Source organism: Schistocerca gregaria, chromosome 4 (assembly GCF_023897955.1).
Source record: "Schistocerca gregaria isolate iqSchGreg1 chromosome 4, iqSchGreg1.2, whole genome shotgun sequence".
NCBI classification, from domain to species: domain Eukaryota; kingdom Metazoa; phylum Arthropoda; class Insecta; order Orthoptera; family Acrididae; genus Schistocerca; species Schistocerca gregaria.
The window spans coordinates 225,554,663-225,568,231 of NC_064923.1; the positions used below are offsets into that span (position 1 = coordinate 225,554,663).

The 13,569-nt window shown below is 42.8% G+C and overlaps 1 protein-coding gene across 1 annotated transcript in view; it reads left to right on the plus strand.

Moving 5' to 3' along the window:
• Positions 1–12,523, plus strand: part of LOC126266762 (clavesin-1-like) — a 35,953-nt gene extending 23,430 nt beyond the window's left edge. The window contains exons 5-7 of the mRNA XM_049971282.1: positions 4,916–5,026; positions 8,442–8,547; positions 12,262–12,523. Of these exons, the coding sequence (XP_049827239.1) occupies positions 4,916–5,026; positions 8,442–8,547; positions 12,262–12,404 (360 nt within the window). The 3' untranslated portion in view covers positions 12,405–12,523. The remainder of the gene's footprint in view (positions 1–4,915; positions 5,027–8,441; positions 8,548–12,261) is intronic.
• Positions 12,524–13,569: the final 1,046 nt, after the last annotated feature.

The following is a 13,569-nucleotide window of genomic DNA, read 5'->3' on the forward strand; positions in this document are numbered from 1 at the left end:
AGTTCGCGTCTGTAGCACGTCATCTTCTTGGTGTAGAATTTTAATGGCCAGTAGTGTAAATATTCTCCTTCTCATACCCAGCACACTGCAGCTATGAGGAGGATCCAGGAAAAGTCTCCCCAAAAAATCGGCATAATATTGAGGATACCTCGAATGGTGAATTGAAGAGGTATGACGATCTTCGAAAAATGCCCAAAAAATCAAGGACGCTCTTGCTGCCAACTTGAACAGATACAATTAAATGCGTTTCTGTTCGTCCTTGGGAGAAAAGTCTCGTCCAGGAACAGAATCGGCAGTGGCATAACAGGGCGTGAAGAAACATGAAGAAGCAATTGTTTTCCTTATTAACAACCACACCTCTGCAGAAGTTCCACAAATCCGTAAATGTTCATCCATGTCAAGAGTTTCACACTGAGGGAAAAGCAGAAAATATACCATATCAATGGCAAATAACTGGAGCCGCATCATGTGTCTCTCATGGACAACCAGGTACCAGGTCACACGGCGCCTCCGTGGCAAGGACACGATGCAGGGCACGACATTCCACAGGCTGTGTGATTTCTGAATGGCGGTTCTACACGAAGGCAATAAACATCACATGTCATAGGGCTCCTGGTACACCGCAGGGCAGGACAGATAGAATAAATTGTGGAAAGGGGGCAAAATAAGAGGCTGTCAGTTACACTCGAACATACAACTTTATTATTTGATGAAACATGCAAGAGCCCAAAAAAAATTGAAACACACAGCTTTAATCTTTAGCACATAATTACCGGCTGAAGCCACTTAACTTTCAAAACGGCTGAAGGCCAATAACTTAAAAACTCATGCTTAATCAGAAATTTAAAAGGCAAGTCTTATCTTAAAACAGTTCTTTAGTTAGGCTGAAGCAAAAACGTTAAATTCAAATTGGCTGGAGGCCGAAGACTTAAAACTCCAAAGAATATTTTTTTTAAATACCGAAGTTCTTACGTGAAATACACTCCTGGAAATGGAAAAAAGAACACATTGACACCGGTGTGTCAGACCCACCATACTTGCTCCGGACACTGCGAGAGGGCTGTACAAGCAATGATCACACGCATGGCACAGAGGACACACCAGGAACCGCGGTGTTGGCCGTCGAATGGAGCTAGCTGCGCAGCATTTGTGCACCGCCGCCGTCAGTGTCAGCCAGTTTGCCGTGGCATACGGAGCTCCATCGCAGTCTTTAACACTGGTAGCATGCCGCGACAGCGTGGACGTGAACCGTATGTGCAGTTGACGGACTTTGAGCGAGGGCGTATAGTGGGCATGCGGGAGGCCGGGTGGACGTACCGCCGAATTGCTCAACACGTGGGGCGTGAGGTCTCCACAGTACATCGATGTTGTCGCCAGTGGTCGGTGGAAGGTGCACGTGCCCGTCGACCTGGCACCGGACCGCAGCGACGCACGGATGCACGCCAAGACCGTAGGATCCTACGCAGTGCCGTAGGGGACCACACCGCCACTTCCCAGCAAATTAGGGACACTGTTGCTCCTGGTGAGCAAGATGTATGAGACAGGCGAAATACCCTCAGACATCAAGAAGAATATAATAATACCAATCCCAAAGAAAGCAAGTGTTGACAGATGTGAAAATTACCGAACTATCAGTTTAATAAGTCACAGCTGCAAAATACTAACGCGAATTCTTTACAGACGATGGGAAAAGCTGGTAGTAGCCGACCTCGGGGAAGATCAGTTTGGATTCCGCAGAAATATTGGAATACGTGAGGCAATACAGACCCTACGACTTCTCTTAGAAAATACATTAAGGAAAGGCAAACCTACATTTCTAGCATTTGTAGACTTAGAGAAAGCTTTCGACAATATTGACTGGAATACTCTCTTTCAAATTCTGAAGGTGACACGGGTAAAATACAGAGAGCGAAAGGCTATGTACAATTTGTACAGAAACCAGATGGCAATTATAACAGTCGAGGGGCATGAAAGGGTAGCAGCGGTTGGGAAGCGAGTGAGACAGGATTGTAGTCTGTCCCCGATGTTATTCAATCTGTATACATAGCAAGCAGTAAAGGAAAGAAAAGAAAAATTCGGAGTAGGTATTAATATCCATGCAGAAGAAATAGAAAGAGTGAGGTTCGCCGGTGACATTGTAATTCTGTCAGAGACAGGAAAGAACTTGGAAGAGCAGTTGAACGGAATGGACAGTGTCTTGAAAGGAGGATATAAGATGAACATCAACAAAAGCAAAACCAAGAATAATGGAATGTAGTCGAATTAATTCGGGTGATGCTGAGGGAATTAGATTAGGAAATGAGACACTTTAAGTAATAAAGTAGTTTTGCTATTTGGGGAGCAAAATAACTGATGATGGTCGAAGTAGAGAGGATGTAAAATGTAGACTGGAAATGGCAAGGAAAGCGTTTCTGAAGAAGAGAAACTTCTTAACATCGAGTATAGCTTTAAGTGTCAGGAAGTCGTTTCTGAAAGTGTTTATATGGAGTACAGCCATGTATGGAAGTGAAACATGGACGATAAATAGTTTGGACAAGAAGAGAACAGAAGCTTTCGAAATGTGGTGTTACAGAAGAATGATGAAGATTAGAATGGTAGATCACGTAACTAATGAGGAGATATTGCAAAGAATTTTGGAGAAGAGGTTTTTGTGGCACACCTTGACTAGAAGAAGGGACCAATTGGCAGGACATGTTCTGAGGCATCAAGGGATCACAAATTTAGCATTGGAGTGCAGCGTGGAGGGTAAAAATCGTAGAGGGAGATCAAGAGATGAATACACTAAGCAGATTCAGAAGGATGTAGGTTGCAGTAAGTACTGGGAGATGAAGAAGCCTCCACAGGATAGAGCAGCATGGAGAGCTGCATCAAACCAGTCTCAGGACTGAAGACATCAATACAATACAATAAAATACAAGTTGCCTTGTTCTCGTTTTACCTTTAATGAATGTGATATTACTACTCATAGATTTGCTGCTACCTTCGTTTCATGCAGTATAGTGCATATAGTTTGTCGTTGATAGCTGTAATGAATTCTGAAGAAGTCTCCATCACGGTATTTGGATTTTCGTTAGTAGTTTACTTACGTTACTTTACTTTACCTGTAGATGCCTTGGGCAGATGGAGGCAATATTTTGAAGAGTTGCTCAATATAGGTGAAAACACGATCAGCAATGTTTCAGATTTCGAGGTAGAATGGGATAGGAATGATGATGGAAATAGGATCACATTTGAGGAAGTGGAGAAAATGGTCAATAGATTGAAGTGCAATAAAGCAGCTGGAGTGGATGAAATTAAGTGGGAACTCATCAAATACAGTGGAATGTCAGGTCTTAAATGGCTTCATAGGATAATTGAAATGGCCTGGGAGTCGGGGCAGGTTCCATCAGACTGGACAAAAGCAGTAATCACACCTATCTTTAAACATGAAAACAGAAAAGGTTGTAACAACTACAGAGGTATCTTTTTAATTAGCGTCGTGGGAAAAATCGTCTCAGATATTGTTGAAAGGAAAGTGAGAGAAATAGTTGAGGACCAATTGGATGAAAATCGGTGTGGGTTTAGGCCTCTTAGAGGTTGTCAGGGCCAGAACTTTAGCTTATGGCAAATGATGGAGAAGTGTTATGAGCGGAAGAGGGATTTGTATCTATGCTTTATAGATCTAGAAAAGGCATATCACCGGGTTCCTAGGAGGAAGTTATTGTCTGTAATACGAGATTATGGAATAGGAGGCAAACGTTTGCAATTAAAGGTCCTTACATGGATAGTCAGGCAGCAGTTAAAGTTGATAGTAAATTGAGTTCATGGTTCAGAGTAGTTTCAGGGGTAAGACTAGGCTGCAACCTGTCTCCACTGTTGTTCATATTATTTATGGATCATATGTTGAAAACATATGATCCATAAAACGCATATGCAGATGACTGAGTTGTGATGGCAGATTCGATTGAAAGTTTGCAAAGTAATATTTCAGAGCCAGATCAGAAATGTAAGGACTATGGTATGAAGATTAGCATCTCCAAAACGAAAGTAATCTCAGTGGGAAAGAAATATAAACGGATTGAGTGCCAAATAGGAGGAACAAAGTTGGAACAGGTGGATGGTTTCAAGTACTTAGGATGCATATTTTCATAGGATGGCACATCTGGAAGCGAGGTGTAGCAAAGCCTATGCAGTGAGCGCTCAGCTACGATCTACTCTCTTCTTCAAGAAGGAAGTCAGTACCAAGACTAAGTTATCTGTGTACCGTTCAATCTTTCGACCAACTTTGTTGTATGGAAGCGAAAGCTGGGTGGATTCAGGTTACCTTATCAATAAGGTTGAGGTTACGGATATGAAAGTAACTAGGATGATTGCACGCACTAGTATATGGGAACAATGGCAGGAGTGTGTCCACAATGAGGAAATCAAAGAAAAACTGGGAATCATCTCTATAGATGTAGCAGTCAGGGCGAACAGGCTTAGATGGTGGGGTCATGTTACACAAATGGGAGAAGCAAGGTTACCTGAGACTCATGGGTTCAGCAGTTGAGGGTAGGAGGAGTCGGGGCAGACCATGGAGAAGGTACCTGGATATGGTTAAGAGTGATTTTGAAGTAATGGGTTTAACATCAGAAGAGGCACAAATTTTAGCACTGAATAGGGGATCATGGAGGAATTTTATAAGGGGGACTATGCTCCAGACTGAACGCTGAAAGGCATAATCAGTCTTAAATGTTGATGATGATAATTATGATGGTTTACTTATTAAAACATTAAAGGAATGAGAAATTTCGATTTTTGTTCCACTTATGTTAACGTTTAAACCCAGTTTAGTTGTTTATAATTGAATAAAATTCTTTCATATCATATTGCACTTAAGTGTTCAGGCTTTAAAAGGACTTAGCGCTCATCTAATTAATTAATTTTATATTTATAGACTGCTTACCGCCGGAGGTTGAAAGGACTTCACTTGGTGAATGCATCGAAGATTCTACATTCAGCTATGAAAATAGTGAAGCTGGCGCTATCTGAAAAGTTGCAAAAGAGGGTAAGTTATGCATATCATTCACTGTTTTTTCTCCTTCTTATCTATCAAATGAAATCTGCTTGAATGTAAACCCATACGCGCTATACGTTTTACACATCGGACAATGTACAGCCTCTCGCTATGTTTAGCCTCCTCACTCACATGCTGCACGGCACAGTACAAACTCCACGTAAACAGTATAAATAGCTACGCATTATGACTGCGTAAAAGCTTCTTCACATTATCACCTGTCACGATTTACTTGTGTTTACTTATACTTTCCAAATTATGTCAGATACGAGTTTGGATTTGGCACACGGTTTGGGACTGTAAAATGTTTTCCTTATCGAACAACATTTCTAATATAAACGTCGCCATAAAAGAACTTTGACATCGTTTTACAGCCGTTCGGCCCTCTGGACGTCTTCACCTGACCAGCCAGGACACTGTCTTATTTGTATGTGCTGTGTATCAGACATGCTTCCCGAGTGTACATGAGATTTGTTCTACACATCACTATTGTCGGGTACACTCCTGTAAGTGTCTGCCTTCATTACGATACTCTTATGTGTTAGGTCCATTGTTTCCGATGTGATAGTGAAGTGGAAACGTGAAGAGAACGTAGAGCAGGAAAGCGTACAGGCCGACCTCATCTGTTGACTGACCGAGAGCACCAACGGTTGAAGAGGGTCGTAATGTGTAACAGTCAGACATCTATTGAGACCATCACAAAGGAATTCCAAATTGCACCAGTATCGACTGCAAGTACTAAGTTGGGCGGGAGGTGAGAAAACTTGGATTTCATTGTGGAGTGGCTGCACATAAGCCACACATCACACCGTAAACGTCAAATGACGGCCCCCATGGTGTAAGGAGCGTAAACATTGGACGACTGACCACTGGAAAATCGTGGTGTGGAGTGACGAATCACGGTACACAATGTGGTGATGCGATGTCAGGGTATGTCGAATGCCCGGTCAACGTCATCTTCAGCATGTGTAATGCCAACAGTAAAATTCGGAGGCGGTGATGTATGGCGTATTCGCGTTTTTCATGGAAGAGCTTGCACCCTTTGTTGTTTGGCTTGGCACTATCACAGCACAGGCCTACACTGATGTTTTAAGGACCTTCTTGCTTCCCGCTGTTGAAGAGAAATTCGAGGACGGCGATTACATCTTTCTACACGATCGAGCTCCTGTTCATAACGCACGCCCTGTGGCGGAGTGGTTACACGACAATAACATCCCTGCAATGGACTGGCCTGCACAAAGTCCTGACCTGAATCCTATAGAACCCCTTTGGGAGGTTTTGAAACACTGACTTCGTGCCGGGCCTCACCTACCGATATGGATACCTGTCCTCAGTACAGCACACCTGAAGAATGGTCTGTCATTCCCCAAGAAACCTTCCAGCTCCTCATCGAACGTATGCCTGCGAAAGTGGAAGCTGTCATCAAGGTTACTGGTGGGCCAATACCATACTGAATTCCAGCATTACCGATGAAGGGGGCCACGAACTTGTAAGTCATTTTCAGCCATGCGTCCGAATACTTTTGATCATATTTGCCAGGTGGGCTGTCACCTCGATAGCGTGTTAGTGGCCGTTCACCTTTACATGGATGGCTTTCGGTTTTACGGAACCATTCTCCGTCATATATTACTACTTTTGTGACACAGACTTTTTTTGCGGATAATCTATTCCATATTAGTGACTGTCAACAGTGGTTCTTTGGCTCTTGTAATAATATGTTATTCTGTTCTTATATCATGGCTTGACACCAATTTGCGCCTGAAGATGCAGCCGTGAGTGCTGCGGAACTGGTAGTGCCTAAGAATAAACTGATTTTACGTCTGAATCAGATTTATTTCTTAACATGATTTGTTGTGGCTGTGATTGGCCGAACTATATATATTTTTTTGTATGCAGAGGAGCGAGAGCCGTTGCGGAATGCTGTGACATTCTAGGATGGTGGTAGGTGCAGTAGTGAGAAGGCATACAACACACTTCAAAGATAGTAAGGGCATGGGGCCTACGATTAGTCTCCCCATTAGCACTCTGATCGCTTCGTAGCACTGTAAATGTCGTACAACCGATACGTAGCGGTCGTCAGAACCTCCGATGCCGTTGTATGACATGGCAGTTTAGTGCTATGTGTGCCAGCGGTTGTATCAAATCGGAAGTGTGACAGACTGACGCAATCGAGCTTGGGCGTCCACGTGACCACACTACGAGTAAATTTTGGTCTAGAAACCCAGGCAGGCCAGTGTGTCCATAAATAATGTTGTTCACTCGCCGCAACGTAAAGCAGCGCAAGAGCAGTTGCTGTAAAAAGAATCTAACCGATACGGACCAGAGACAACTGCTACACCTGTCAATTAAGTCTCTAAATCGAAGGGTATTACTGCTGTCAGCTGCAGTCATCTTCAGTTTACATTCAATTTTTCACAACTGTGCAAAGGTCCCGCATAGAGCACACAGTTCTAATCTGCCAGGAAATTTCATACCAGCGCACACTCCGCTACAGAGTAGTAATTTAATTTTTAGACAGTAGTTCTCAAGACGCTCATGTTATGATCAAACGAGCTGATGTTTTTCTCTTTTCAGTTGATGCACTGCGTATTGCGCACCTTCAGCCCACTGTCTCTGGAGGTTGTATTACAGGGTTGAAGATGCTTTGTGATGTTTTCAGGGTGTTGTCAGTGCTTGGGCCCACTCATTCAGTGTATCGTCAATATGGCCAGGATGGTCACTTGAACATTCTCCTTAACCAAGTAGGGCCCTTTATTTTGTGTCACTGTAATTATTGCTCTTTACATCCCCATCGCCCTGTTCGCTGAGTGCACGCACACGTTGTACATTTGACGAACACTCAGGCACCGTATCGCTCACTGACTGCGGAACTATATCATGCGACCTCATTCACATAACAAATTCATTATTATTTGGAAGACTGGATGAAATGAAGCAAACATCACACCCACAATTTGGCTGCTCAGCGGGATGTGATCATCAATGCCCAGCTGGAGCTGGGTAAGCATACGTGAAGAAACTTGTGGACTCTGTTACTCATCGAATTGCAACCTTGACAGAGACCACTGGCAGTGGTGGACTGTGTTAGCGTTATGTTTAGTGGGATGACTAATTCTTTGTCCGGATTGTTAGCTTATTGCATTATCGATAACACTGGCACTTGAATAAATCTGCGCATTCGTGAGTGCTAATGACATCCTTTCACATAACACGGTACTTTCAGGTCGAATTATTTGGGCATGTTACGAGTGCAGCGAATAGGAAAATAGTGTTTTTCTAACGAACAGCTGGACTTTTTAACTGATCTCGACATATAACATCAGGTTCTCCAGATGTTTCGAGGTTAATGTCAGGCACTTTTTGCTCTGTTCGGACTGTTTCGTGTCATACCGCCTATCTGTTGCAGGTGTTCGCGCACCTTCCAGGATCGACAACTCTGTTCGACTACGTGGAGCGTGACTGCGTACCAGACGAGCTGGGAGGCACTGCCGGACCTGTTGATAACTTTTCCTGTAAGCAGCTCCTCTAAAAGTTCACCGAACAAATTCATCAGTGACAGCCTAGCACCCGTATTTAAAGGCCATCCCGCTCCTTGCCTGAATTATTTCAGTTTCAGAGTGCGAAAGAGATGACGTACAGTTTTCTCATTCCTTATGCAACAAAATCTTTGCCACCACTGCTTTCATATATTTAGGAAAAAGAATTACTTCGCAATACACAAAGCAATGTATTTAAATGTACAAAAAGCATCACTTTTATTTCCTCGCATTGTATAAACATCTTTATACCTTTCTTCATCTCATGGAACGTCTACATCAGGGCAGCCAAGAATTCACCTCGCAAGCCATGCCTTGGCTCGCAAGCCATAGAGGTTAGCGTGGATCCACACTTCTCACACATCCACGACACCATGTCTGAGTGTGGGGAAGGGGAAGAGGGGTAAACAACGAACGTTCCATATTTAAATGGCAATGCAGTCACATTGCATATGGTTTGGATTCCTATTACATAGTTCTCAACAACCAAGATTAAAAAGAAAACAGATATCCAGAACTAATGGATTTCGACGCTATGAAGAAGTGATACAATATTTTTCTTGTACAAACTGCGGGATACAAACTGATGAGAACAATTTTACTGATTTTCGAGCTCAGGTCTCCACGTAATCGCCAACTATTTAGTATCGTAATCGAAGAAACGTGTTTCACACATATATGCTGATCGAAATACACACATCAAAAGAAGCTTTTCATCACCCCGGTTCCCAGAACTCCTGAAGATAGACGTTGACTCTGGATATTGTTTCACAGATACAGTCCCTTTCAATGTTCACAGACACCACTGAATACGCCTAAAGATGTAAACAACCTTGCATGAACAGCACCTGTTAGACGGCGGGGGTCTGAAGGCCGATCAGTTCCAGTCATTCCACCAGGAAGGACGTAAACGGCTAGTGTTATCTGTAGTTCGTCCATACCTAGACTGTTAGTACCGCGGTTCGATTGCGTCCCCATGTTACTTTGAGCCAGGATGGGCTCTCAACAAGGGAAGTGTCCAAGCGTCTCGAGGTGAACCAAAGCGATCTTGTTCGGACACTGAGGAGATACAGAGAGACAGGAACTGACGATGACGTGTCTCGCTCTGGCCGCCCAAGGGCTACTACTACAGTGGGTGACCGCTACCTACGGATTATGGCTCGGAGGAACTTTCACAGCAACGTCACCATGTTGAATAATGCTTTTCGTGCAGCCACAGAACTTATAGTCACGACTCAAACTGTGTGTAATAGACTGCGTGATGCGCTAATCCACTCCCGACGACCACGGCGAGGTTCATCTTTGCAACCACCTCACCATGCAGCGCGGTACAGGTGGGCCCAACGACATGCCGAATGGACAGATCAGATTTGGCGTCACCTTATCTTCACCGATGAGTGTTGCATATTACTTCAACCAGACAATCGTCGGAGACGTGTTTGGAGGCAACCCGGTCAGGCTGAACGCCTTATAGACACTGTCCGGCGGGTGCAACAGGGTGGAGGTTCTTGCTATTTTGTGGTGGCATTGTGTGGGTCCGACGTATGCCGCTGGTGGTCATGGATGGCGCGGTAAGGGCTGTAAGATAGGTGAATGCCATCCTCCGACCGATAGTTCAACCATATCGGCAGCATATTGGCGACGCATTCGTCTTCAAGGACGACAACTCGCACCCCCATCGTGCACATCTTGTGAATGATTTCCTTCAGGATAACGACATCGCTCGACTTGAGTGACCAGCATATTCTCCAAACATGAACCCTGTCGAACATGCCTGGGATAGATTGAATAGGGCTGTCAGTATGGACGACGTGACCCACCAACCACTCTGAGGGATCTACGCCAAATCGCCGTTGAGGAAGGGGACAATGTGGATCAACACTGCCTTGATGAACTTGTGGACAGCATGCCAAGACCAATACAGGCATGCATCAATGCTATAGGATGTGCTACTGGGTGTTAGAGGTACCGGTGTGTATAGCAATCTGGACCACCACCTCTGAAGGTCTCGCTGTATGATGGTACAACAAGCAATGTGTGGCTTCCGTGAGCAATAAAAAAGGCGGAAATGATGTTTATGTTGATCGCTATTCCAATTTTCTGTACGAGATGATGAAAGACATTTTTTGAAGTGTATATTATAGCACTTTTGCAAACTCATTATGGAAACGTGGAACCATGCCTGAGGAAAAGAATGTAGGCGCCTTGGACAGTTTTTACGTAAACGGATTTGTCTTTAAATCGGGAATCTGTTTGGAGATTAATGGACTACACTGCAGATGCACAGGGGCACTTTCGACTGAATTGGCAAACGGTCTCGAAAATAGAGTTGAGGTTGGCAGTGTCCTCAAAACGTTTGGGAAACTGCACTGGTAATTATAACAAGGCCGTAATAAATTCTTCAATCCTCAAGTTAGTAAACTTGGGGAAGTGGACCTCGTTATTCTCACTTTGTCCTTTGAGCACCGAGATTTTCTTTTTAAATGCACCCCCTTTAAATGACACTAAAAATCGTAGCAATGTATTTTTTTTAAAAGACATTATGACTCAGCTTCACATGGTGAATTAATAATCACAGCCTACACAGAGATATTAAAGTTAAATACTGACACTGTCAAGCTTATTTCATCACTGAATTACAAGCCAAATATCTTGTTAAACTAATATTGCCGGCGCTGCACCTCTTAGACATAATTGCTTAACTGTCATTAAGTCTTATTAATGATAACTGCAACCGCCCTGACTCTATTAGGGATCAGTCAATCCAGAATGAATACAATTCAAGGACTAACTGGTATGTCCATTTTTCCTTTTCTTTGTTTCACAACCGCGGAAATGCATGAAGTGCTTCTCCAATGCCATCATATCACTGGCGGTTCAGGAAAAAAATATTTTTTTAAAAATTTTCAATAAAATGAATTTGTCCCACTCACAACTCTTTAATAGTCATTATTCCATTTTTTATTTGAAAGTAGTATTTTTTAATTTGAAATGAATATTTTAATGTATAATAAAAATTTTGCCTAGATAGGCCATTAGAATGGTGCTAGATCTGTGAACACTCCTCCAAAGCGATGTAACACATATCTGTTGCACTTGAGTTCACCATTTACTCGAAGACTGCAAAATGCAAAATGAATTAACTATTCAAATGCAATTACTGTGACTCAGTGTTAGAGAGCCTTTTCTTCTAAAATTGTGTTCTTCAGTATTTGTCATTCTTCCGACATCACAGGTAAGGTCTAGAAGAAGAATTATTGATCCAATTTACTGCAACAAGGACTTAATAACTGTATAAGAATTGGCAAGCACTGCTTCTAACAGGTGTAAAGTTCATCTTCAGGGTAATTCTCGTGAACATACAGCCGTTATGCCACTTTTAAACACCACGATTTTTGTTAATCAGTATGTTCTTGATTGTTAGGAAAGATACTTCTGACAAATAGATTACGATGTTAGTTAGACTTACAAAATTCACATTGTTCATTTCGTACTAAGATCCAGAGCAAAAACTTCTTTGCACAATTTACGGAAGAAATTGCTTGTTTCCTCGAGCAAATACGAACAGTACTACGCAACGACTTTGATAATAACAATGTCTCAATTTATTCCTTACCTACATACAGGAAAGCTACTGGAAACCAGAGTGCTAGCGTAATTTTGAATGCTAAACTGTTCCCTGTGTTTCAGACGTTGTTACGAAGACGACCAACCGTGAGTGGCTGCTGGAGAAGGACAAGTACATGTCAGACGAAAGCAAACGCCCCGCCGAGAACAGCTATGGTGACATCTACGGCATCGCAGGCTCGTTTAAAAAATTGTCCGTTGACTGAAACACAACTCTTCTTTTCAAGATAGAGAGACGAGATTTTTATACACGTGTACAAATTGTACAGGATTACATGTAGCCAATTCTGAAATACACCGTTATCTACTAAATCTCTTAATACTAGTTTCATTTTATTATTTTTTAGTTTACTGTTTTTAACATATTGTTTGTATCAATACAAAGACTCATCACTAAGTTAATCATCTTCTTCGAGACTACAACGAGCTTTTCTACAGGTGTTCAGCACAACTGCCTTTCTGGAGTTGCCAACAGTTGGAAGGATACAGTTTTAGTTTCTGTAGACCTTTACATTACGTTCTGGCGTATTGCTAAAGTCCGATATTACCTCAAGAACTATGTGTACAGACTTGTGTATACATTTGCTTGTATCATTATTATTTTTCATGTACAGCGGTACATTATAACAGTGTGAAAGTGTCTGATTTACCAAATGCGAAGCAAAAGTATTTTCACTTTTATTTTCAGATTGTCAAGAATTTCCTGCTTCTCTCTTTTCCAGTATCACAGTTCTGTATGGACTACTGTAGGGGTGGACAAAACTTTGGAAACACAGAACGAACACCGCATTACCACAGCTAGTACGATATGGGAAACCCATTGGTCTTCAAAGCAGTCGTCTTTGAAAGAATATAATCAGTTCCTCTATGGTTTTCAAGATAATCCTGTACCATTCTTCCTGGAAAGTATTGACAATTTCGGGTAACTATGACAGAGGTTGAGGGCGACCACGCAGACTTCTCCTCACAGCCGAACACAAACGCATGGTAATGTCGAGAACTGGTGGCTATGGCAGCCCGGGATGAAGCAATAACTCATCAAATGGTTCAAATGACTCTGAGCACTATACGACTTAACTTCTGAGGTCATTAGTAGCCTAGAACGTAGAACTGATTAAACCTAACTAACCTAAGGACATCACACACATCCATGCCCGAGGTAGGATTCGAACCTGCGACCAGAGCGGACGCTCGGTTCCAGACTGCAGCGCCTAGAACCGCAATAACTCATCCTCATATTCACCAACCCAGTCCTGGACACTGTAAGCTGTATGCACAGGTGCACTGTCGTCTTGGAATGCAGCATCGCCATTGATGAGCATACATTGTGCCATGGGATTGGAGTGATCACCAAAACTGGCCAAATAATCA